The following is a 24,267-nucleotide window of genomic DNA, read 5'->3' on the forward strand; positions in this document are numbered from 1 at the left end:
CTCAGCAGATAAGATGATCAGAAATCACATCCTCAACACAAATGAGCAAAAATAGGCTGAGTGCCGATAGAAAGTACCATCATTTGCAGTGTATAAACCGCTTTGAACTCTGTCTTATACCGTGAAGTGGCTAAGATAACTACAAGTTCCCATGATGCTTAGAGTGCAGCTTCAGGAAGTAGCAAATTGGACGCTAATATCATGTGTTGAAGTCTTATGTAGCAATCATGGTTCCATCTGACAAATCTTAAGTAAGTTTGATTGAGTGCAGAATTAACACAGCTTCTGTCTGGACTGCTTGGACTGCGGCAGATGTTGAACTCCATTGAAAAACAGCGTCTCATGTCTCATCATCGGAGCTAACGGGTGAGGTAAAGTGCTGGACAATATCGCACCAATATTGAGCATCTCCAGTTCCGAGGTGTCTGACTAACATCTCCGACACGTTTCAGTCAAAACACATCATAGGATCAATCATCACCAAACCCCTTCCAGACCTTCAGATGTGTTTGTGTGCATGTACAGGAGGGAGGGAGGGAGGGAGTTTTCGAGAAAGACCTTCGTCCATGCTTGTGAGCGCCAAGTTGAGGAGCCGCGGAGAACACGCCTCTAGGATTTGCTGGTGCAGTTTGATGTAGCGCAGAGTCCACCAGGGGAGCAGCTACACGTGTGGAAAGAAAGACACAAATCATTAAGAAAGCATGATACACAGTTGTGCGGCGAAGGGAACCACTTCTTTGTGTCGGTGATAGACTGAGCCGACTCGGACCCTGCGGCTCCCCTCAGGACCCACGTATTACCGTGTTCCCTTGTTATGTCGCGGTTCACCTTTCACAGACTCGCTGTTTCCCGGATTTTTTAACAGCAATGTAGCATCTTTTTTTTGAACAGCATATGAACGTGCATTGTGTTGCGTGTCCTTGTGGTGTATTAAAGCCATCTGTGTTCTATGTGTCGTTATTGTAGTTACTGCTGCTACCAGTAGAGGGTGTTGTATGCTCATGTTGAAGACGCGTGCCGCTCCCCCTCGTCTCAATGTGTTTACTAAAGAAGAAGAATGAATCTTCGGTTCACGGAGTAGGTCGAGGGGGACGACGGTGAAAGGAGCAATATCTTTTAACAAGGATATAAAAACAGTACAGTGAAACACCGCCAGGGCGAAGAGGCACGGTCAGAAGAGAAAAAATATGCGAGTCACTTAATAATTTAGTGTCTACCAACCTAGTTGATTGATCATTATAATTGAAACTAAATTTGAACTTTTGAGTGTTTAAAATGTGAGAAAATGTTAATGCCTGTCTGAGAAAAGTGTATGGTGGGGGGGCTTTTACAGCCTTAAAACATATAGAATCATTGGAAACAAATAAAGCTGGCAACTTCGCGGATTTCACTTATTGCAGGCTATTTTGGGAACCTACGCCCCGCGATAAACGAGGGAACACATGTATTATTATTGTTATTATTGTCCGAAACATCAGTCTGTAATAGTAGCAGGACATCTGAATCACACTTGAACCGTGTTATGAGCAATGAGAGGCTGCGTTCAAAGACGCTAGGTCATTTCAGGTGATGTCACATGCTTTGAGTGTATTTTCTGGGATTTCTCAACATACTTAAATGCTGATGAGAATGTCCACTTACTGTTCTCCTTTGTCTTTGTGCTTGTTTCAAGCACACCTACACACATTATAAGGATGTTGCGATGTTCGGAGTGTCCAAGAATGCACCTCGAGAATGAGGAAGTGTTGACACGCACGCGCGCGCGCACACACGCACGCACACACACACACACACACACACACACGCACAGCTACTGTATGTCTAAGGTCAGTGACAGCTTTACTTGAAGACTGTTCATCTTGGAAGAGCACTTGGTCAGAATAACCCTGGCAAGCAGGAGGAGGAAGGGGTTGGCCACCAGGCTGTACACAGACTCTCCGTCCAGCAACAGGCAAGAGTGGATGGATTCGACCACGGACTCAGGCTGTCAAAGAAACAAAATGTCAAATCAAGTTAGTTCACTCGGCTTTGTACTGTACACACCTTCTGTTGGTCTCCAAATGATGCATAAGGAGATAAGAGGTAAGAATTGGCTACTTCACGGTCATTTGTGCTCTTTTATTGACAATATCTACTTTCTGTTTTACACAAGTTAAAAATACCCAAATGGCCCATGGCATTTTTTCTGTTGCATCTGGTCAGGCAGTGCAGTGCCCCCATTTGGTCTCGATGCAAGTGGACTGGAAGTTGAAGGGGAGTTGGTTGGCACAGTGCCATCATTAATGAATTTGTAACAAACTTCCACCAGTGATCACCAGTGCCTGTAAAGGTGGCGCTCAGCCAAATGTAACGTGCGGAAATACAAGCACTCGGTGATGATGGGTGCAGACAAGTGTTTTGACCTGACAAATCTTAAGTAACTTTGATCTAATGTAGAATTAGTCCAGCTTCTGCTCGTTCATTAAGACGGCGGCAGCTGTTCAACATCCATATTACGTGTACTACCATTCATAGTAGCCACGCCACAGCTCACAGTCTGATTGGCTTCCGGCTGCCCTGTTCTCACGAACCAACTTTTCTCCAAACGAGAAATATTGTCACGTTTCTAATCTTGTAAGATCTCGTGACACGATACATAAGAGGTATGTATATTTCTTTTTTTATTGATATTGATCAATTTAATGTCGCCCTGAAGAGTTACGCCATTGCAGAGGCCTGTTTCTCCTTCAGACTATAAATTAGGTGAGGGTGACTCAAGATATATTCCAAATAGGTGCACTCATTTGTGCCTCATTTGCTTCAACTTGCCATCAATCAACAATACGCTGCACAGAACTGATCAATTCTTGATATACTGATAATGATAGCCGCCTCTAGAATTGACGTGATGAGTGTCATGTAGCATGAATGGAGCATATGCTGCATTCCAAATTATTATGCTAATGATATTTTTCTCTGATTTTGCTAAATACTCAATATAAATGACAGTCATAATTCAAGTCATCAACCTTTAGTGTACAATTTGAACGTTATAGAACAAACCTCCACATGATAAGAGTATTTTCCTACAAAAATAAACACTTAAAATGCACTGCTGCTCATTATTCTGCAAAAGCAGAGTTTCAAAGCATTACAGTGGCTGTTAAGAACCAAAAATGGTCATGTGTTGAATTTGCAGCATAAGGAGGTCATATTTACTGAAAGCAAAAGTTATTTCAATCACGACCATTTGAAGAGGCCAAGTTACATGTTAACATAAGATCCATTCTTTGATATAACCTTCACAATTCTTTCAATGAACTTGTGAGATTTTGGAGCGTTTCTGCTTGAATTTCTTTGTAAGATGTCGGAATAGGCCCCCACAGCTGCTGTTTTGCCCGCCTCCCACCGTCAGATTTTGCTTGACGATGCTCCATAGGTTCTCAACTGGGTTGAGGTCAGGAAAAAAAGGGGGCCAAACCATGAGCTTCTCTCCTTTTATGCCAATGACAGAGAGGCAGGTAGTCTTTGCATCATGAGATGTCATGCATGAAGGTCATTTTGGTGGTCAGTCAGAAACGCTACATACTTTGCTGAGGTCATTTTCACACCTTCAATGACCGTCAAGGGCCTACCAGCTCATGAGTCAGCCACCTCCTTGCTCACAGCCTTGTTGAGATACGCTGGCCATACTCTACTTCATCCATCCAGACCACCAGAGGTTCCACGGCCCTCATCAGCAAACAGGATTGTTTGAAAATTCATCTTAATGTATTTGTTGGCCCACTGCAAGCGTTTCTGCTTGTGAGTATTGGTTAGGGGTCCATGAATTTCATTGAAAAACCAAACAAATGTATGTTTATGATACTAAAATCCTACTGGCATAATCATTTGGAACATAGTGTAGGGAAAAATCAACTATTGCTGTGGTAAGATAGCAAATAGCTGCAGGTAGCAGGCAGACAGAAGAGCGTAATGAGATGTTATTGTACCTGAGAGGAGAGCAGAGCTGAGGGCAGGAGGTCAGGGAGATGGATGGAGAGCGAAGGCCCGGTCCAGTTACTCTGAACAAACATGTGCAGGCAGGAAACAGCCAGGACCATCACCACCAGTTCTCTGAGGCTGGAAAGACGAGACGTGTGAGCATTAATGCTGTGGCGCAAGTTCATTTTGTTGCCCTTTCTGCTGCCACTACTTTCAAATAAACTGGACACACTGGCTCGTTGATGTGGATGGGCTCACCTTGCTCATTATTCACATTCCCACACGGGGGTTGTGGCATTTGGCTTTGCAAGCATCTTTTTCTGTCCTGTCATCTTTCATCGCTCCTCACCAAACTCCACTCTTTTGCTGCTGTGTGTATGCTAGCAGCCCAGCCTCCCCCCGCAGAGACAGAGACTGTATGTCTGACAGGAGGAGTCACTCTGTTCGTGCCTCGGTGATGAACCAAGCCACAGAGTGAACCCGACAGTTGTTTTCTGAACGAGAAATCGTGTTTAATCTTGCAAGATCTTGCAAGAGGAGATCTTGTGACACCCCTAATAAATGCGCAACAAAATTGTTAAATACTTTTTTTTAAAGCAAAGTATCCTGCTCATTGATCTGATTGCATACTGCCTTGAACCTGGGCACACTGGATTCCTAAAATTTGACTATCATGAAATACAGTGGACATTCTTCAGAAATGTTATATTGTTTTCCTTATCCCAACAAAGCTAAAACAACAACAACAATGTAGTTGAAAGTCTTCACTCAATCCTGTTACCCACTCTGAACTTGCATTACTCGCATCCTCTGCAGGCCAAAAGTGCACTCATTTATTTTCCTGTATATTCCATGATACACGCAACAAAAAACTACGCAAATAAACGCAAGAATTTTGTTTTTGCTCCTATTTTTCAGCTCAACTCAAAGATGTAAAACTTCTTCAAAAGGCCCTTCTCTCAAATATTGTTAACAAATGTGTGTAAATCTGTGTTAATGAGCGCTCATCATTCATGAGTCGTCATCTACCCACCTCGCCGGTGTGGAATATCAAGATGCAAGGGTGTACTTTAGGTTGGCTGTAATAAAAGGCCACTCTGGGGGTGGTCCAAAGGGGTCCGAAAACCAGCCAGTATTTGCTGTGACTTGACACTTCGTACGTCTCTGTGCGTTGTCCGTGCGTTTTTGACACCTGAGCTGGTGTCGGATTTGGCCAAAATGTCCACTTTTTTTGCACAAAAACTCTGGGATATATAAAGCTGCAGGGGTGCCTGTGGTCGCTTGTATACGTTACCCCCGCCAAGTGCAGCGCCACGGCGATGCTTTGCCAGCATTTATGTGTTTGTGTTCAAAATAACTTGAGAAGTTCTGAATGGATTTGGATAACATTTTCAGGAATTGTCAGAAATTGGATATGAAAGAAGTGATTATATTTTGGGGGTGATCCGGATCACCATCTGGATGCAGGAATTTTTTTTAAAGGATTTTTTTTTAACTGTGATGGACCTGGTGATGAAAGTCTGAACTGACTGCTGCCCCCGCGACCCGGACCCAGATAAACGGAAGAAAATGGATGGATGGAAGTTTCCAACAGGTTCTACAAAATATCACAGACTGATCCAGATAATGGAATCATTCCCGACACTAGGATCCAGAATATGAACAAATAGGGGACCTTTGCAATTGTCATTATGGGAAGACAACAAATGAAGTTGTAAACATGCAAGCAACACCATTATATATCGCCAAGACACGGTGGAATCTGGATCTGTTGTATCTTCAAAAGTTATGGCGCTAGATCCAGAAGAAAACCATCATTAAGGAAAATGCCATTTTTGTGAATAACTTCTGAACTAACATTGATATCAACATGAATCCAATTGCCAATGATATGTTTTCATGGTCAAGGAACCTAAATATGGAGATCAAATAAATGCAGGACTAATATTTATGGTGTAAATAACAATATGGGCGGGGGAACTGTGGCACTTGGTGGAGGTCTGCGCTCTCCGAGTGCTTTTCTAGTTCATATTTCTTAACTCCATGCTAAAATCTCACTCCTGCTACTTAAATGGGTCATCTTCGGCTTAGCAAACTCATACTCCAACGAAATAAAGTTGCCTGAGATGGGTCAATAAACATTGTGAGTAGTTGAATATGCGGATTATCACAGTTGGAGTTGAAAAAAGACAAAACATTACGTTTATTTTAAGTGAGTTACAACAGGCAAATGTTCGTGATCGGGTGGGACGGCGTGCATACGAACCAGCTGACCCTATGGACCTTTCACTCAAAGGGCAATTAGTGTGCTTTACATTTTGGGAACAACCAACATGCTCTTCTACAGTATTTGCGTCCCTGCTCCCAGTGATGGAGGGTGACGGGTGGAGGGAAGCACGAGCAATCATGATGAAGGGAGAGGAGGAGCATTACGTGTCACATTCATTTTATTCATGAGCAGTTTTACGGCGAGTGGGCGGAAGAGAGATGTTAAGCTGTCCTTATTAAGAATTAATAATTCATGACAAAAGGATTCGAGACACTTAAAAGGAGCCAACAAACACACTTGGGAACAGCTTGGCGTTACACTCAACTACTTGCACCATCACACCCACCTTACCAGGCCATTACGCACATTTTCATTTGCCAAACAACTCAAGCAGTTCAAAATCTTACGCGATTGAACCTTCAGACCGGCTAAATCACGACATGAGGGGTTGACGACGTAACAGGAAGTAGCCATTGCCGCCACATGTGACTTTGTGATAATGGCTGCACGATAAATATGACAACATGCTGATAAAGACGATAACATGAACAAAAAAATGCTTATCAAGTGCTCCTTGATAAGCCATTTTTTGACCTGTGGCAGGTTTCCCTTCATTTGTGCCTATTTTTGTTAAGCATGTTCAAAATAAACTAATCCATGACTATGATGATGACAAACAAGCAATTTGGAACTACACGTCTGTAACCCTAACCCTCAATTGGCAGTAATGAATATTGACCAAGTTTTTCAAAAATGAATAAATCAAGCTTTTGTGGTTGAAGATTCAAGATTCCAGAGTTTTATTGTCATATGCACAGTAAAACAGCAGTTCTACTATGCAATGAAATTCTTATTCTGTTCATTCTCCCAAGAAAAGGAAGAAAACACAAGAAAAAGAATAAGAACATAAGAAACATAAATACCAATAAATTAAGCAACAACAACAGAAGAGACATTAATACACATAAATAATACAAATAAATGAATGAATGAATGAATGAATCAATCAATCAATCAATAAAGTGCTATGAGTGTGTGTGTGTGTTGCGTGCGGCGTGTGTGAGTGCTTCGTTGAGAAGCCTGATGGCCTGTGGGTAAAAGCTGTTTGCCAGCCTTGTGGTCCTATTGCCTATTGACCTGTGGCCTATTATTAGTTCAATAATATGCATATCGATGCAATTATATATTTTTTGCCTAAACTAAGCATTTTCAAGCATAAAAATGGCCAAATGAAGTAAAATACAAATAGAAGGCCTTCAGAAGACGCGTTGAAAGTGGTAATATGTTGTATTCTACACTGACCAGTAAAACAGCTTTGAATGGTCTCACAGCAGGCACAATAATCCCTAATAAAAACATGGCATACTGTTGCGGCCGTAACCCATGCCAAGATAAAACTCCACTCTGAACCCCCCGATGTCACTTCCTGTTCAACCCTCACTCAGCTCCCCCCACACGAGCATGAGTCTTATTTATGTCTTAAATGGATTATTTACTCTCATGATGTCTACTACATTGGGTACATTGGGAAGTGCAAAGGTGACTATAGGGGTGTTATTTCATGTCTAGAGGGCTCTAATCATGTTAAAAACTGTACTGTATTTAGAAGGTCATAAACAGGGTTTCTATGCTCCAACTCTGAAGATATTCCATTTACGAATAAGGAATCCTAGTCTCCTACCAGGAAATTCATTCATCAAGGTCTATTAAGATCCAATGAATGGGGATAAACACGGGATTACGGTACTCTGACTGTCAGTAGTCAAATGATGGTGCTGTGTTGTGCTACCTCTTGTTTTGATCCCCATCTGCGCCACCAGCCAGGTACGACAGGATCTGTCGCTCCAAATAGGCCTCAATGTCCTCTCCCTCACTGCATCTGCCATCCCCAGTGAGCAGAAGCGACACCGTGGAGCTCTTCAGAACCGCCTCCAAGTCCCCGTTCATCAAGGACTCCAGCAAGGATCCCACCTCTAAAAGACATAGAAGACATTTTGACAATGACTTCTCGGCACTTTAGACACTTTACTCCCATGCAGATACGCTTTGTGTGCGTTTTATGCATCACTGTAATCACGTATGAAATACAAAAACAAGCAAATAACATTCAACAAAGTTCAATTTAAGAAAGGAAGATGAAACAAGCATATAGCCGTTTAATGTATATATTTTTTTCATTTTTCATTAATGAATTAACTAATCTATCTCTCAGGGGTGTCACCAGACATTTTTGAGACCAAATAAACCAATATTGTAATATATAACGTTAAATAATATCGTCATAATGCAATATTTCCTTGAATATGTCATCTTTCACTCTGTAAAGTTGTGTTACTGGTGTTTGTGACTTGTATTTTCTCACAGGCAACGTTTGCAGCATTTCTTGAAATGCACCTGTATTAAAGAGCACAATTTCTTTTGCAATGACTTTCTGTGAACACAAACCAAACTGTTGACTGTTGCGACGAAGGCTCCGTATCTTGATGTGTTTTTTTTTTTTTTCCCCTGGTGGGACAACTGGGTCAGGTGGATGTGCTTGAGGTGGGCAAGTTCATTGTGTTGCCTTTTATGTTGCTGCAACTTTCAAATAAATTCGGCCTACTGGCTCGTTCGTGTTGATGGGCTCACCTTGCTCATTATTAATATTCCCACATGGGGACTATGGCATTTGGCTTTGCAAGCATCTTTTCCCTCCTAACTTCTACAATGTTACCTTGCATTGCTGCCGAGGTGTCACTCTGTTTGCCGCTGTTCTATGAAGCATCTATGTGCTTCATAGAACAGCAACTGTCTGCCTGCCTGTTCGGAGGTGAGAAACGAGGAAAACAGACACTCATGCACATGGCAATGGAGGCCGGCACAATGATCCAGTTCATTTTCATTCATTGTGTGATTCATTTATGTTTTACTGCCAGACAGTTCACTTCTGAGTGACAAATCTCATCACATTTTAATCTCACCAGATCTTGACACCCCTAATAAATCAATCATAAATATATACGCTCATAAAAATGTGTATTTTTGACACACAGTTTGCTCCCCTCTCCAAGCCATGTCTCTAGCTTGACCTTGATCTTCTCCTCCGATTTCAAATGAATTGTTGAATTATTAGATTACGTTCAGCTCCAGAACCCTCCCTTTCTCTCTTCAACTGCCGCTGTTCACTTGCAACGCAGTCCAGGTTTTAGCCTGAAACATAATGAACCACGTTTAAAGTATAAAACTAATGAATGACCAGGTACGATGACGCATGAACGGATGGACTGGGAGTCACGGTGCAGCCCTTAGGAGGCTAGCAGGATAGGGAAAGCGTTTCTCAAAGACGCCAAACTTTTGCATCCCACAGCACGAAACTATGTGGCGTTCAAGGACCGACCGCTGTCCACAGTGAAAAAATGTCCCGGCTTGAGGAAAAAACACTTACAGTACAGCATAAAGACATAAACATGTAAAAATTGCCTGTTTATCACATATTTAGAAGTTATTACCCACTTCTGCTGAATGAGCTGCAGAAAAAAACTGCCTATTTTCTGAGAAAAAACAAAGTAATAATGGTTGCGGTGCCGTGAATACAAATGTGCAGGGATCTACTATAAACTTATTGCACGTAATGCATGTTCTCATATTCCATACAACAACTTCCCATAAATGTTACACAACTGCCACCTTGATAAAACCTTGACTAACTGCACAAGAAATGCTTCAAGTAACATTGTGACGTGCTTAAATACGATACAACTACTTCAATATTCATTTGGTAGAACATGAAGACACCCTTTTAAACACCCGCTCAGTGTTAATGATGAATGAGGAGGATGTGATAAAGGTTGTCGCTGATGCACCTCACGCCTTTCATCACATGAAGCGTCACGCAACTATGAAGTGAAAGCATGAAAAGGTAACCACGGTAAGGCGTACAAAACACCACACGCATTGAAAAACAACACGTATTGAAATTATTTGAGTTACATTTGGAATTGGTTGAAAAATGTAGTACACACAGCGGAATGTGTTATTCAGTTAGCAGTTAGGCCTGTCACGATAATCGATTAATCAACTACACTTGAGTACTATTTAGTGGTTCAATTGTTTTCATGGCAATGAAAAAATGGTCTTAAAAAATGTTGTCGATATAATCGATTATTGACGATAATCTGAAGTACAATTATCGACCAGAAAAATGTGTTATTGTGACAGGCCTAAATACGGCACGTGTGTTGTCCTGATGTGAATATACTACGTGAGTCCATATGTGTTCTTATTGGCTTTTTGGGTTGTTTTACCTAGCTAAACAAAATGGCAACCGGAACAGGGCGTTACGTCACACGTCTATGATGTCATCAGCGATTGACTCTCAAAGCAGGTATTTTTTTAATAGTTTTACATGCATGTAAATGAGGAATGAAAGGGATCAATGAACATTTACTGTAGCTTACTTTCACCTTCACTGAAGACACCATAGACACAAGGAACGTATTCCACGCTGTTTCCTCTGTTTATTCAATGTGTTTGCAGTGTATTTTTATGAGGTTATGGTGTTTATTCAATGTGTTTGCAGTGTATTTTTATGTGGTTATGGTGTTTATTCAATGTGTTTGCAGTGTATTTTTATGTGGTTATGGTGTTTATTCAATGTGTTTGCAGTGTATTTTTATGAGATTATGGTGTTTATTCAATGTGTTTGCAGTGTTTTATGTGGTTATGGTGTTTATTCAATGTGTTTGCAGTGTATTTTTATGAGGTTATGGTGTTTATTCAATGTGTTTGCAGTGTATTTTTATGTGGTTATGGTGTTTATTCAATGTGTTTGCAGTGTATTTTTATGAGGTTATGGTGTTTATTCAATGTGTTTGCAGTGTATTTTTATGAGATTATGGTGTTTATTCAATGTGTTTGCAGTGTATTTTTATGTGGTTATGGTGTTTATTCAATGTGTTTGCAGTGTATTTTTATGTGGTTATGGTGTTTATTCAATGTGTTTGCAGTGTATTTTTATGTGGTTATGGTGTTTATTCAATGTGTTTGCAGTGTATTTTTATGTGGTTATGGTGTTTATTCAATGTGTTTGCAGTGTATTTTTATGAGGTTATGGTGTTTATTCAATGTGTTTGCAGTGTTTTATGTGGTTATGGTGTTTATTCAATGTGTTTGCAGTGTTTTATGTGGTTCTAGCTTCAAATCACTTTAGTCTGCGTCTAATCCCCCCCCCCCAAAGTGACGGCAACCTCGCTGGTACCCCTTTCACTCCTACACATGTGCATTAAGCAACTGTTACTTTTCTGCCTAAATTAAGTATTTCCAAGTATAAAAATGGCTAAATTAACTAAAATACAAATATAAGACATTGAGACGTTGATGACATGTAATATTCTACACTGGTCACTAGGTGTCAGTAATGTTACTGTGAATATTCAGTGATTGGCGGGACAACAGGCTTTTATTCAAGTCTGATTTGTAACTTTCCAACTAAACCATTCCCGTTTGATCAATTGCCCGTGTCCTGCTGTCTGGCTAAGGATGTCCTAATAAATCACCTGCTAACTCGTGAACCATCAGGGCTATTCATCATGGAGGTGAGAAGACCACCTTGCAATCGACAAATGACTCGTTTGCTCCCCAGCGGCTTCACGCACCTTCGGAATGAAAGAAGGAGTAAGGAGAGCACTGGCGCTCCTGATGTGAGGAAGAAATGCAAGCCTGAACGGGTCAACAAGTTTAAAAAGGGTGGTCCGTTATGAGCTCATGTTGGTCCAGGGGGCTTGACACTGACCAACAGCGTCACCATCGCACGCACGGTCCACGGTTGGGTATCGTTTACAAATTATTCCATGTCGTCACCGCATTGGTACGTAAAAAAGGTTTACAAAAACTACAACGTGTCGGCATAAACAGACCCACTTTTCACAGAAATGACCCCTTCGGCTCTCACATTTGACGTCCCCAAATGCAGTCACGGGGTCAACTTCACTGTACAGTCGTCCCTCGCTACATCGTGGTTTGAACATCGCTCCCTCACTCTATCGAGTAACAAGGGCCTTCAGTCACGAGGGATTCCCCCCTGCAACATCTCCACATAGCCGTCTGCCGTTTGACGCCCCTACACGACCTGAAGCTCTATTGTTCCACTGAAGGATCATGATGGTGGACAACATCTCAGGTGGGATCTCCTTGTCATTTCAGTAACGTCAGAAGCCATCAGGGCCGTCAAGGGAGAATAAAACTTTCTTCCACCTTTCAATGTCCCATGTTTGGGGCTCTCATGCAAATTCCAAACGGGCAATTTTTTTTGTTCTGGGTCTGCCACTTGGCTTTTTATTCAGGATGCAATCCACCAGCAATTCCACACAATTGACAGCATTCTTCGTGACAGGTTAATCAACTAATTCATGATCGTGCTCGTCCCAAGACTAAATACTAATACACGTGTTTTTCAGCTGAGGGGGTGGATTGGGAGTTGGCTCCTCCCTCCCATCCCAGGCCATACGCATTAGCTTTTTATTTCCGTGTGACGTAATGAAACCCTGGGGCTGCCATAACAGCACGGGCGCAGGGCTGGGAGGACGAGGCAAGGGAGGTGCTCTGGTTTTATGAGGGAGAAAATGAAAGCCTGAGAAACGGCCGAGTGTTTCAGAACATTCCAGCTACTCTCCGTGTCTGCTGATGAAATGGCAGCAATTATGGAAAACAAGGCTGCCGTATTCAAATGACTCCATCATTTAAAGTTTCACAGGAAACAGAATCTGCAGTTGAATTACCTGTGAGAGGCAAAAGGGTCCGAGATGAACAATGAAGGAAATCTCTACAGACGCCAACTGTGCACAGTGGCCCCTCACTTACAATTTCACAGCTATCAGTGCTTTATTGTCCGAGTGTACGTCTATGAATGGCAGATGAACGTTAGACTGGCTGTCCTGTATACCAACCAAGTGACAAACGTCATAGTGGGTCTGGGTGACAGGCTGATTAGATGCCATGCCATCGACCCACATTACGTTGGAGATACTACAACAAGGAACTTTCCCCAATGCTAACGGCAAGCTATTATGTCTTATTACTGCTTACCATGTCTACTATATTCGGTAAAGCAAGCATGAATGTGACTGTAGGGGTGTTATGTAATGTCTACAGGACTCTAATAATGTTAAAAATCAATTTTACAATGTCATAAACAGGTTTTCTAGGCTCTAACTACAAAAATTATTCAATTTATTAATATTGCATCTATCACTATCAACTTCCTATCAGTATTACTGTGAGCAAACTTATCACGGTGATCATTATCATCACGGTGATGTTGAAGGTGCTCAAAATGTTTAAAAAGTACTGATACACACACACACACACACACACACACACACAGTATACCGGACTTTCCACAAACCACGCATGCGCGCCCTCTTCTGAATGCAGCGCCATCGAGCTAGCTCGTTTTTGTCGGGCGAGCTACAGTCGTCATCATCAATGTCACTTGCCAATCTGCAATACTCATGGCTTGTCTTCAAAGCACCAGCTGTGTGTGGAAGCTGTGCAACATAAAGACGTCGCGTGCGCAGCTTCGGGCAGTGACGCTATCGCAGGGCTGCCAACAAGGAGCTCAGCAGCTGATGCCGAGTAGTCCACCAAAGAATATTGTAGCGTTCTCCTCAGACATGACACCAGCATTTCATGACAAACGAGCACACTGAATGGAGAAGTGCTTTGGAAGTGCTGTGCCATTTAAATGTTGGCAGTCTCCTCATTTCATGGAACATTTCTTGCAACGTTCTCGGCTCATGTTCTGCTAGCTGTTGAAAAAAGTTAAATAAGCTCATAAATAAGTAAGTCTTACAAAACTGCTATTTGTCATTTAAAAAAATAAAAATTATAGACGCAGCGGCGGCAGTCCACTCTACCATGAAGCCTGGTAGTGTGTATATCAGTAGATGAACGTACACATCCATACATCCTCAACCAACGTGGCGGGATCTCATCACACCGACTCGCCCCCTCTCAAACTGAACATGTCCAACGGCGGCGAAAAAACGTGGAAAGTACGGAGCGTGAATGGAAGCTAGTGGCATTAGCTTAGTTTAGGTGTGTGCTAGAGTGTGCTAGTGTGGCCGTGTGTGTGTGTGTGTGTGTGTGTGTACACCGTGTTGTGTTTAATGTCAGCGAGCGTTTTATGATGTCCGCTAACGACGTGCAGGTTTTGAGTTAAAAAGGTACGTTTGTTCTTATTCTTCTTCGTCTTAGCCCCGTCAAGACACATTCTCAAAACACACGCACGCAACACACCAAATATGATGACTGTTTGACACATCGTGTCTAATTGTGCAAACTAAATTTAAATATCTTACATTGACAAAGCCATCGAAATGACCTCTACATCTTCCTCAATCACAAGCACCACAGCATTTATTGCCAAGCATAAAAATGTCTAAGTGAAGTCAAATACAAGTAGAAGGCATTCAGAGACGTATTCAAAGATGTTGTGATATGTAGTATTGCACACCAGTCACTAGGTGTCAGTAATGTTACTGTAACGTGGGCTGAGACACACAAGCATCGCTGGAACAACAGGCTTTTATTGCAGGTTTGAACGATCTCACAGCACAATAATCCCTTTCATGGGCTACTGTTGCGGCCGTAACCCACGTCAAGCTACAACTCAACTCTGAACCCCTAATGTCACTTCCTGTCCTGCCCCCATCCACTTAGCTCCCGGAACACATTTACAGCAACTCACATGACCATGAATCTTATTTATGTCTTAAATGGCTATATTAAAGGTGACTATAGGGATGCTATTTCATAACTAGAGGCCTCTAATAATGCCTACAACCTTATTTAGAAGGTTTCTATGTTCTACCTACAAAAATCTTCCATTTATGAAGAACGAATCCTATTTCACAGAAATTCATGGCCGGTCTGGAACCAATTAACCCTGATAAATGAGGGATTGCTGTATATTGGGATGTCCATTCATTTTTAAAAGTTTGGTTTTCTGTATCAACTTGTCTTACTTTCGAGCAAGCCATGCTCTCGTTTTAGTAACAAAACAATATACATTTGGAAATCACACCGTTTTTGCACGTTTATGTTTCTTGTGAGAGGCGACCCGTCCCACTTTGTTCGACTGTCCTTGAATGCACCTTGGTGCGTGTGCTAACTTTGTCCCATGCTGCACAGATATACTACTGCCCTGTATATTGTATTTTTACCCTTTGTCTTTCACCTCATATTTGGTCCCACATGCTGATACTATGTGGGAATGCATAAAGGTAAGATTTGTTGACCTCACTGAGTGCTAATGTGGATATTTGTCCTTACCGCCTCCATCACTGTTTGGTACGGTAACTGTACAACACGTGATAGGAAGGCACTCCAGCGGGTGATCAAGACCTCACAGAACATTGTTGGGGCAGCCCTCCCCTCACTGCAAGACATTTATAAAACTAGAGTCCTACGAAGAACACACAACCTCATCAAGGACAGCACACATCCACAACACTCATTATTCACACTCCTACCGTCAGGCAGACGCTACAGGAGTTTGAAGTCCAGGACCACAAGGCTGGCAAACAGCTTTTACCCACAGGCCATCAGGCTTCTCAACGAAGCACTCGCACACGCCGCACGCAACACACTCACACACTCATAGCACTTTATTTATTTATTTATTTATTTGTATTATTTATGTGTATTAATGTCTCTTCTGTTTCTGTTGCTTAATTTATTGGTATTTATGTTTCTTATGTTCTTATTCTTTCTTGTGTTTTCTTTTTTTCGTGGGAGAATTAACAGAATAAGATTTTCATTGCATAGTAGAACTGCTGTTTTACCATGCACATGACAATAAAACTCTCTTGAATCTTGAATATTTGCTCTGTGCTCAACCTCGAGTTAATTCATGCTAGCACGCTACGGTTACCACACACATCAAATAGCGACGTATAATATTCTTTCGGAAAAACAAATTCCAGGCTCATTCTGGTGGAATCTCTTCATCGTAGATTGACAAAATAGAGCCCCCAAAACCGCCTCTTGCTGAGGGCCCTGACAAAGCTACAAACGCCCTGCCGCCTCAAACTCCACGTGACCAGCGGTCGTTGTGTTGTGTTGCGGTCAAAGCACGTGTCACGCCAATACAAGTGAAACACCAGCAGTCTTCATCCGCCCAAACCTCCATCAAAATGTCACTGCATTGTTCTGTCACGCTGCACATTATTTTAGAAGGGACTAAAATGTGATTAATTTAAGTTAAACGTTGTCGGTATATTTACCGTAAAGCACGGATACACGTGCAAATGCAGGTGTAGTTAAAAGATTTAAGGCACGTTATCAAGCACACCTCCATTAGCTAAGTGCTGTTAAGTGTTCTTAAAATTGTGAATTATTGAACGGAGTCTAGCACGGCATCCCCTTCGCAAGGAAAAGCAGCACATGTGGTAGCAAAAGCAAACAATCCATGACGTTGCTTGTACTTCAACAGACTCTGAAGCAGAGAACGGAAGAGAGAGAGAATTAAAAGGTGTCTTTAAGAAGCGTCGCGGCGTTTGGAACTCAAATGCGTGACGTCAGCCTATGTCAACTTTTACATTTCCCGGCACCACTCGCCACGCCAGTGAACACGTGCCGACGTGGTCCAATCATACTCTTCTCACCTGAAATAGTGAAGATGTTCTGCTTCCATTCCGCCGCCTCGCTGGGTGACAGAAAGCCTCGGAGGATGGAGAGCTGTACGTCGACTAGCATCATTAATGGCGACGACTTCCCGCTGCACTCAAACTATTTCTAACAGGTTTAAACACGTATTTCTAAAAGTACAAATCCAAACGGTTTTACTCAAACCGGCAACTATGTTTTTACTTCCTCCCCATGTGCGGTGTGAGCCTTCAGTGGGCGGCCATGACAGCTGCGTGTTGCATTCTGGGAACACGTGATTCCAGCCACGTGTGCCGTCAACCAGGGGAGGCAGGATCAATCCAAGCATCGACAGTATAGATACCAAGGGTAGTATCGACATCGGAGTGATACTAGCGTGATAAACGCGACCATCTGTCGTCTCCGTATTTTTTATATATATTGTTACAAGTTTGTTGATACAGAGGAACTAAAATAAAAGCAAAGTTGCTGACACCGATATTGGTATTCATTGTTTTTACTCGAAATTTTTCAAGATCATTGAATATTGTTGTGATTTTGCCCTGAATTTGTTGGTGATTACCACAATCATACCTTTCCATTTAAAAATAAGGGCAATTCCTTCTTTGTCATTTTGTATTTTTGCTATGCTAACTTGAAACCTGGAGAAACAGGCAAAAAGTACAAATCAATGCACTAAAATTACAGGGGTTTCTTTGGACATTCAATTTCTCGTAACGCACTCTTGACTGCAATCCAAATGACAAATACAATCCTTATTTTCATGACAAGCGTTGTGTTACAGTGTCAGCTTCTTCTGTCTCTTCTATTGTTTACACCAGGGGTCACCAAGGTTTGTCCTTGTGAGAGCTACTTTTACAAAATGAAAATGGCCAAGAGCTACTCATTTTTCTAACATTTATTTTCAGAGCTTATTTTAAACCCAAACAAAGAGAATATGCTTGTTTTACCAGAACATGAACAAAATGCTGGTGTCCACAACTCACATTTTCTATTTCACAATGCATTTCTTTCTACTGTTCTTTCATTGACAACTCAAAACCTGAATGAAAAGCAGGCTTGCGGGCACCTCATGTGGCTGTGGGGGCTACCACGTTGGTGACCCCTGGTTTACAGTATTGGCGGTTAGCAAGAACCTCACACGATTAGCTAGAAACAATGTATTTGATCTTCTCAAATTTTTGATGCCTGTTTCCCAAGCATATTAGTGCGTGTGTGAACGAGAAGAATTAACTAACTCTTTGTAGAAAGGCGCTTTATGAAAGTAAGTACATTTACTTGTATTCATTTACAGCGCAGCCTTGACCCATCCAATACGGCGGCGACGTTAACGTTATCGCAGCAGTGGACAAACCCACTCGATGCGGCGTCTATCTACACGTGTGTCAAACTGGTGCCCTGGAGGGCCGAGACGCTGCAGGTTTTCTCTCCAAGCAGTTTCTTCAGCAGCTGATTTAATTGATGAGCTCCTTCCCTCAAACTGAAGGTGTTGATCATTAAAATCACCTGCTTTAGTGACTGGCTGGAAAGAAAACCTGCAGTGTCTCGGCCCTCCATGGCACCAGTTTGACACCCCTGACACAGTATGTCGATGGACAGGACCAGACCAGGAGACGGCAAGAAGGCGTACAGCCAATCAGGACGCAGAAGACATTGGGCTTTGCAGAACTACAACACTCAACTTCCCACAATACAATTCTTCTTAAAGGGCCACGCTTGGCCTGTAACGGCATCCCTTGCACAAAAAAAAAATCCACGAAACGTCCGCGAAAGGTGAACCGCGATGGAGCACTGTATATTATATGTATAAGAGATTAAAAACATCGTTATTATATTCATCATTCCTGGTTTTGTAGTTTTCTTCCAGTGCATCATATTGAAAAAGACGATGTATTCCACACCTTGGCACACTGCGTCTGCACGCAACTCTCTTTGAATACTACTAAAAGCAGTAAAGCGGCTTTGACATTTGGCTGGGACTTAAAGGTGACTACACACACACACACACACACAGCTATGATATGTTTTGGGTACAGCAGACAGTGGAAGGATGGCCAAGATGAAACATGCTTCAGTAGAAGAAATGGTGGAATAATTATTCAGTATCCACCACAATGTTTTCACCTTTCATGGACCCACTGTTTCATGGATTTTTTTAAAGTGCAATTTTGCGTGTTTTTTTTCTTTTTACCAGCATATAAACGGCGTTGTGTTGTGAATCCTTGCGGTGTATTCTATGTGAGCTCTCGGTGCTCTGTTGTATGTGTCTCTTATTGTATTTACTACCGCTACCAGTAGAGGGTGTGTGAGTTGAAGACGTGTGCAGCCCCACCTCCTCTCAGTATGTTTAAGTGCCTGTACGGGAAACAGAGAACCCACTCATTGTGTTCTGCATCCTGATTGGCTGTAGACTATTGTCAATCAATCTCCTTCGTGTCGTTTCCTGTTGTGGTAAATGGTTGCTAGCAAACTAGCAAACCAGCAAACCATGCGAGCTGCTTGCTAACCGGCAACAAACAATAGAAGATAAAGAAGCCAACCGGCTTTATGGCGCCAATAATAATTTTAACAAGAATACAAAAACACTACAGCCGAATGGCACCAGGATGAGGCACGGTCAGAGGAGTGAAATAGTAGGTTGATCATTAAAATTCCAACAAATATGAACTTAAACAATAGAAATGCGAGAAAATGTTAATGCCCCTCTGAGAAAAGTGTATCAAGCGTATGGTGAGGGCTTTTACATATAGAATCATTGAAAACAAAGTCGGCTACTCTGCGGATTTCACATATTTCCTACGACGGAGTATTAGGCCACATTGGAGAAAAAAAAATCGGAGATTTCGAGAATAAAGTCGTAAATGTACAAGAAAAAAACGAAACAATTTATGAGAATAGTAATATATTTACAAGAACAAACTGGTAACTTTGTTACAGGCATTGCCTGGGACAGCTATGAAAAGGGGAACTTATGTGACCTTTGGTCTTGGGCATGTGGAGGGGGCGAGGTAAGGAAGTGAGAAGGGCTAGCCATGCTAATCTAAATGCTAGATGGGTGACTTTAGTTTCTAATACTCTGTCATAGTTTTCATCAGGTGAGAATGTTATAGTAAACAACAAAAAAAAAGTATTGTCACGATCAATGAATATTTTCAAGCATCCTTTAATGTCCCAGCAAAAAGAATAAGCGGCTGTCCAAGGGAGTGATTAAAATAGAAAGTGCATCTTTTTGTTCACTGAAGTTCAACATAATAGAAAAAAGATCCAAGCAGTTTTTATATGTCAGACGGCGCACAATTCAGAATCATCCTGTAAAAACAGCAAAGAATTCAGTAAAGGTACACTGTATACTGGAGTATTTGGTGGTATGGTGTCAATCAAAGGCACATCACAGCTTTGTATCTCACAGGGGATTGTTGCACACACACACACACACACACACACACACACACACACACACACACACGACATGCACGAGCCCTCGCGTCTCATGATGGACGTCTCCACGGGAGGACACTTAACGTGGATATGATCCCAGAGATATCAAATGAAGCGACCGATGACCAGAGAAGGGGACTTGTTGTCTTTTGATGGGATTCTGTTACGCCTTTATTTCCTCCGGCAATACCGTCGTTGGAGAATGATCACTTTATCCTTGATGACGTCTGTTCTCGCTCTAACAGTCATAAAGACAGGCTGGGGTGGGGAATTAAAATTTGGTAAACATTCTAAAGGCTTCCCTTATAATTTGCTGTATACATAAAGAGGTTGAATAAGATACCAATCAGTGGTTATTTCACAAAAGAAAAGCACAAAATGTTTACAAGCTTTTTCAAGGTAAATAAAAGTCTGTGTGGATTAAGGGCATAGCATAGTTCAGAGTTCCTCTCAAGGCCTTCTTTCTCCACTATTATACTATTACATTTGTACATACAAATATTGACAAACTGCCGACTTGTGCTCCGAAGCCTCGAGTCTTTAGTGAGAGTCGTCATCTTGATGAGGAAGAGGGGATGCTTGGTGGGAAGGATCATAGCTGGCCCTCGCTGCCGGGGTCGTCCTGACTGCCCCCGGGCTTCTCGAAATCCTGGCCGGGCATCTCTTTGAGGATGAGGGCGGCGCTCTTCTCCAAGAACTCGTCACCGTCCGCTTCCAGACCGTCCGGGCAGGGAAGCTTCAGTAGTTCCTCTCGGAGCTGAGCCGTGTGTCGCTGCACCAAAAACACCCAAAACATTCAAGTGGATCCAAAACAGGCCAAAGTGTCTAATATTCTCCATTTACCATGACGACATATACAGTTCAGTCTTTTTATTGATCGTATAGGAGAGTTCTAGATCACTGTTTAACATCTCAAATAATATCAATCACTGCTTCATTCAGCATGTCCATAAAGTCTGCAAATATTACACAATTCTACTTACAAGAAATATATTTCTTTGTTTTCATTTAACATATGACAATTAGAAAAATATATTTCATTAACATACAAAATATCCCAAAATCAGATTTTAAAATGGGGCATAAATTAGTTAGAAAATGTTCAGTGTGTCCCAAAAGTCTGCATACATGATACATTGATCTGAAATCTATATTTAATTGTTGATACGTATTGTTTTTATTGCACATTGGAAACAAATATACACATTTTTGTTTTTGAATGAGATGTATTCATTTTCATGGATATTATATTTGTTCTATTTTCTGATCATTTCTAAATGCTGATTCATCTTATTATTCAGTATTCAATATGAATGAAATGAAGGCTCTGGGGGTGCATATGAATACTTTCAAGCAGCCTTCTACTCAGGTGATATTTGCTTGTAGGCGTTGAATGAAGACAAAGGCCAGTGAAAGGCTCGGGACCTTTTGCAGTTCATTTTGCTGGGAGCACCAAGCAGTAAGAAGCTGACATTATTGGGCTTTTTGACCGTTTGGAACATTTTATTTGATGACTTTGGGCTTTTTATGGATGTAAGCTCCAGTCATCCCAACGCTTCAGCAATGTTCATGAAACCTTGAAGCCACAGAACACAAAGCGCTTCAGTTTTTGCATGCAAGGTAAAGATGTGGTCATTTAGTGAGACGCACCCGTGCGGAGGCGGGACGGCGTCAAGGAAACCACACTTCCACAAAAGTTTGCGAAGCTTTACCGCAGAGGAGCGATAGCAACACAGAATGAAGCAGCATAGTGGATGATCTTGCACTGACCTTGAGGGCTGCGGCATGATGGGACATGGTGCGTCCCACGCGCTTGTCGCTGCTGTACTGCTGAATGTCGGTGATCCATTCCTCGCACTGAGACATGATCTCCATTCGCTTCAGGAAAAAATGCTTGTGGATCACCTGCAACCACACGTCACCAAGTTCAACGACAGGCCAAGACACAAAACACACAACGTGTCCCTGGAGTCTGCACGCATACGCTCATCCTTCCTTTATCACTGTTAGTTGGCTCCAGACCCCACTGTGATAAGTGAAGTTCCATCAAGCAGGATTCAATATTAATAAATGCAATATTTTCATAGAAAACATATGTACAATCCTCTAAAACATCATTAGAGTCCTCCAGATATGAACTAGCACCCCTATAGGCACCTTTACATCTGTATCACTCAGCCCATTTCAGTGAAGAAGCACGGGATCGGCACATGCTGATACTTGCTTTGTAACACTGATCACATCCGCCGTCAGCTCCGCCCCCATTGCAGCATCCAGCCTATAGCGACCCTCTCCTGTTCGTGTGTCACACTAAATGTGTTCCCTAGGGGACTTTGGTGGTGGGCAGACAGGAAGTGAGGTCGTGGTTATGGCCAACAGTAGCCCGTGTTATTAACACAGTCTCACTGAACAATTACTGACACCTAGTGGCCAATGTAGAATACTTCATTCATTTTAGGGCTCATTTAGTTTAGCCAGTTTATGCTGTAAAATGCTTATTTTAGGCCAGGTACTAGTACAACTTGCTTAAACATGCACCTTTTTAAACTAATAATAGTCAGCAATAAACCACAAAACAGCAATCGTTTGTGAATACGGTTTTGAAAAACCACGGTAGAGTGGTCAGCAGACACGGTAGACACCGAGGAGGCTCCTTTCCATCATGGACAACCAGCCTCATCCCATGCACGCCATCATCTGCCCACATTACTATCACTGCCCTGCTCCACTGATAGGAGATCATTCCTGCCCCCCCGCCACGCCGCTGTTCAACACAACAGAGGACTGGACTCATTCCATTTACATTATTGTTTGAAATGAAAGGTTGACATTGATCAGAATGGAATCATTTCTGAATTAAAAGCAGCATCTGAAAGTAAAAGTCAGCGGTGGAAGCGTGCACTGGGGGGGTACAGAACAGGAGGCCAAGCAAAGAGAGAGATGTGAATTTGTCAAACAAAGCTGGTGACAGCAAACGCAATCGCTGCCATTTGACACCAACAAGGTCATATTGTGACATGAATGTCATTCATCCTCACTTTGGTCCACTGCTGGTCTCCCCATGTGTGCGCTAAGTGAGGGAGGATAAACACGTCATCTGCTGGAGTGGATTACTTCTTATGCCGACTGCTGATTTGCTGTGAGGAAGCGTCAGAGAGGGTTTGTAGAATGATTTCATCCCTCGCTTCCTTCTCACTCCTTATCTGCTCCATCCGTCATCGTCACAGCTTGCCCCAACCCCCCCAACGCCTCTTATGTTACATCCACAAGCTGAGCGATGGTCTACGGCGAGTGTTGTCAATGTTTCAAGGTCACTGGCAAAATCAGCGGCTACTGGAGATGATTTTCGAGGCCAAGAAGACACGTGAGGTTTGGCACGTGTACAGTTTACATGCCATCATGAAGCAAATGAAGGTTATCAATTTCAATGACTTATTTCAGCCGTTCTTCTCGGAGGATGGCACGATTATACAGTTTTAAAAACAAGAATTCGGTGCACTAACGTGAACTACCGCAATTTCCGGAAAATAGAGCACACCTGTCTATAAGCCACAGGCGTCCACGTCGTAACACAGAAAGATGCTACACAGATTTTGTTTTAAACTTTTGATTAAATAAATGCTGTTTTCTTTTTTTTTTTTTTAAACAAACACTGCTGAACAGTGCGTGTAACACAGCTAGGTAAGCAGTAGCCTACCAGAAGTCATTCACTGCTGTCTTCATCCTCCTCCTGGAAACTAAAACCCACTAAAGTCCACTTCTTCAGCGTCAGAACTGAACAGCCTTATAATTCCTTCTTCACACACATTGTCTCTCTCTCTCTCTCTCTCTTTTGAGTTATTGCTCTCTGTATCACTGTCGTCTCAAGGCAGCTCTTGAACTTGGGCTGTCCTCCTCCGTTCGTGATAGTGGATTTTTTTGACACACTATAAAGAAAGACATACTATAAACCT

General features: G+C 42.2%; 2 protein-coding genes across 2 annotated transcripts in view; both read right to left on the reverse strand.

The window, feature by feature from the left end:
- The window catches only part of ttc27 (tetratricopeptide repeat domain 27), a 40,513-nt gene extending 23,395 nt beyond the window's left edge, over window positions 1-17,118 (reverse strand). The window contains exons 1-5 of the mRNA XM_054797236.1: window positions 16,876-17,118; window positions 8,022-8,205; window positions 3,972-4,101; window positions 1,844-1,984; window positions 559-661 (exon numbers count right to left, since the gene is read on the reverse strand). Of these exons, the coding sequence (XP_054653211.1) occupies window positions 559-661; window positions 1,844-1,984; window positions 3,972-4,101; window positions 8,022-8,205; window positions 16,876-16,969 (652 nt within the window). The 5' untranslated portion in view covers window positions 16,970-17,118. The remainder of the gene's footprint in view (window positions 1-558; window positions 662-1,843; window positions 1,985-3,971; window positions 4,102-8,021; window positions 8,206-16,875) is intronic.
- A 3,128-nt stretch (window positions 17,119-20,246) lies between these two features.
- Window positions 20,247-24,267, reverse strand: part of birc6 (baculoviral IAP repeat containing 6) — a 122,509-nt gene continuing 118,488 nt past the window's right edge. The window contains exons 72-73 of the mRNA XM_054796633.1: window positions 22,085-22,219; window positions 20,247-21,086 (exon numbers count right to left, since the gene is read on the reverse strand). Coding sequence (XP_054652608.1) covers window positions 20,907-21,086; window positions 22,085-22,219 — 315 coding nt within the window. The 3' untranslated portion in view covers window positions 20,247-20,906. The remainder of the gene's footprint in view (window positions 21,087-22,084; window positions 22,220-24,267) is intronic.

This window comes from Dunckerocampus dactyliophorus, chromosome 13 (assembly GCF_027744805.1).
Source record: "Dunckerocampus dactyliophorus isolate RoL2022-P2 chromosome 13, RoL_Ddac_1.1, whole genome shotgun sequence".
In the NCBI taxonomy this organism is placed as follows: domain Eukaryota; kingdom Metazoa; phylum Chordata; class Actinopteri; order Syngnathiformes; family Syngnathidae; genus Dunckerocampus; species Dunckerocampus dactyliophorus.